The sequence below is a fragment of the Cyprinodon variegatus genome, unplaced genomic scaffold (genome assembly GCF_000732505.1).
Source record: "Cyprinodon variegatus isolate N-32 unplaced genomic scaffold, C_variegatus-1.0 Scaffold69, whole genome shotgun sequence".
Classification (NCBI taxonomy): Eukaryota; Metazoa; Chordata; class Actinopteri; order Cyprinodontiformes; family Cyprinodontidae; genus Cyprinodon; species Cyprinodon variegatus.
The window spans coordinates 823,253-826,138 of record NW_015150522.1 but is presented as its reverse complement, the minus strand read 5'-3'; the positions used below and the strand labels follow the sequence as shown (position 1 = coordinate 826,138).

The 2,886-nt window shown below is 40.6% G+C and overlaps 1 protein-coding gene across 1 annotated transcript in view; it reads right to left on the bottom strand.

Annotated features, from left to right (window-relative positions):
• Nucleotides 1–754: 754 nt before the first annotated feature.
• The window catches only part of LOC107083138 (B-cell receptor CD22-like), a 16,860-nt gene continuing 14,728 nt past the window's right edge, over nt 755–2,886 (bottom strand). Inside the window, exon 7 of the mRNA XM_015372137.1 lies at nt 755–967. Within this exon, the coding sequence (XP_015227623.1) occupies nt 755–967 (213 nt within the window). The remainder of the gene's footprint in view (nt 968–2,886) is intronic.

The following is a 2,886-nucleotide window of genomic DNA, read 5'->3' as shown; positions in this document are numbered from 1 at the left end:
GTATGGTATGGTATGGTATGGTATGGTATGGTATGGTATGGTACGGCATGGTATGGGATGTATGGGATGGTACGGTATAGTACTGTATGGTACGGTATGGGATGGTACGGTATGGTATGGTAAGGTACGGTATGGTATGGTACGGTATGGTATGGTATGGTATGGTATGGTAGCATGGTACAGTGCGGTATGGTGCAGTACGGTCCTGTGCAGTACGGTGTGGGGCAGTATGGTATGATATGGTATGGTTTGGTATGGTATGGAACGGTATTGTGTGGTGTGGTGTTGGGCAGTGGTTTCAAACTCATTTTATATTCAGTCACTTCAACATCATTAGGTCTTTAAAGGGCCAGGTGCAGCTTTATATGGAAAGAAAATGCATACTATTATTTTATAACTTTACCCCTCATTATTTTACTGTTTTTCTTACTTTGTACATTTACAAGAACATGCCTTTTTTTACTCATAAGGGCCTGATAAATTATTATAGGCTGGATTTAGCCTGTGGGACTTGAGTTTAACACACTGTATTTTGGATTTTAACTCTACCGCCCTGACATTATCCTTCATTTGTTTATATTTTGCTTAGAAAATGAGATGGGCTACTAAGGCTTACAATTAGGACTAGTGAGTTCTAGTGTGGTTAAACTGATCAGCTCCTGTGGTTGGGAATGAATGAAACATCTCCATGGCCAGTTGAATAAAGTATCTCTAGAAAATTCCTTTATTCTCTCACAGTGGGGAAATTGTGTTGTTACATCAGCAGCAAAATGTTGTAGCAGAAGTGGTGACACAATGTGATAACTATGACAAAGTCCTCAGGGAACTTCTGGAGGTGGCAGTGTGGGGAGTTGATGGAGAACCCTGTAGAGTAGAGGGTGAAGAGGAACGGTACCAGCACTGTTCCCTTTGGGACCCCTGTACTGCAGACCAACCTGTCTGAGACACGGCTCTGTGTCCTCACATACTGTGAGCAGACAGTGAGGTAGTACAAAATCCACAGGGACATGTGCTGGTCCACTCATGACAGCTCCAGCTTATGCTGTAGGAGTCCTGGCTGGATGGTGTTGAAAGCACTGGAGAAATCAAAGAACATAATCGTCACAGTGCTTCCAAATTTCTCAAGATGAGTAAGTCCTTCGTGCAGAAGGAAGATGATGGCATAATCTGCCCCAGTCCCCGGCTGTTAGGCTAACTGAGGTGGATCCAAAGAAGTCTTCACCAGGGGGCGTAGATGGTGTAAGACTAACTGTTCGAGGGTCTTTATTCAATTCAATTCAGTTTATTTATATAGTGCCAATTCACAATACATGTCATCTCAAGGTACTTTACAGTTCACCAGATGAGAAAAAGTATAACATTAGAGATTGAACTAACAGATTCTACAGAGTGTGAGAATAGAGATAGAATGAAGCAGAATGATGAAATAGGGGTCCCTATGTCCTCCAGCAGTCTAAGCCTATAGCAGCACAATTATAGAGATAGCTCAGCTGAGCTGAGGCACTCTAACTATAAGCTTTATCAAAAAGGAAAGTTTTGTCTCAGTCTGTCTCATGGACTAAAACTGGTAGTTGGTTACACAGGAGAGGAGCCTGATAACTAAAAGATCTGCCTCCTATTCTACTTTTAGAAATTCTAGGAACCACTAGTAAACCTGCAGATTGAGAGTGAAGTGCTCTGTTAGGAACATAAGGAACAATCAGATCTCTGATATAAGATGGCGCTTGGCCATTTAAGGCCAAGGCTTTATATGTGAGGAGGATTTTAAATTCTATTCTGTATTTAATGGGACGCCATTGAATAGAATCTAGGACAGGAGAGATATGATCTCTCTTTTTAATTTTCATCAGGACTCTGGCTGCAGCATTTTGGATCAGCTGAAGGCTTTTAACTACAGTTTGTGGACTTCCTGATATTAAAGACTTACAATAGTCCAGCCTTGAAGTAACAAATTCATGGACTAGTTTCTCAGCATCACCCCTGGACAAAAACCTCTTTGGTATAATATTTAAATGAAACCAAGATTTCTTACTTTATTATCTGAAATCAGTTTAATCCCATCCAAATGAAGTGACTGACTGATCAGCTTCTTTTTCAAAGACTCTGGTCCAAAGACTATAACTTCAGTTTTGTCTGCATTCAGGAGCAGAAAGTTGAGAGCCATCCAGGTTTTTATGTCTTCAAGACATGCCTGTAATTTATGTAATGGGTTAGCTTCATTTGGATTTATAGACAGATATAGCTGGGTATTGTGGAGTAAAAATTGAGCACTGAGAGTAAGAAGAAAAGGTTTTATTTTCTTTGCAAAGGAAATCACAGAACAAGCTGGACACAGCTCCCAATGTGATTCTGAAGCATTCAGAATCACACCCCTCCATTTAAGAAGAACCCACAGCATACACACACATGAACATTGAATCTTCCCAAGGGTAAAACTTCATCAAAAGACATAAATATACTTTTGGATAAACATTCCAGACAACTGCTTTCTGTTCTTACCAGAGACAGGACGGGATAACATATACCGGTATTTTAACCATAGCTTATTTCAACTCCTTATTTCTCGTGACCTTTCCTTCACCCATGTCTAGAGTAGGGAGGGAAGGCGCCTGTTTTCTGTCCCCCTAAACACCATAACATAGTGAATGGTACAGGATCTCACTATCATTACCTCTGTTCGAACATTTTATCACACAAAATAAGCAAAGGAAAAACCTTGATTCCACAGTATCATCAGCATAACAGTGGAAATGAAACCAATGCTGTCTAATAACTCTACCGATTGGGAGCATATATATAGTAAAGAGAATTGGTCCTAGCACTGATCCCTGTGGTACTCCACAGGTAACCTTTGAGCATGAGAGGCTAAGGGTTCTCCTAGATCTA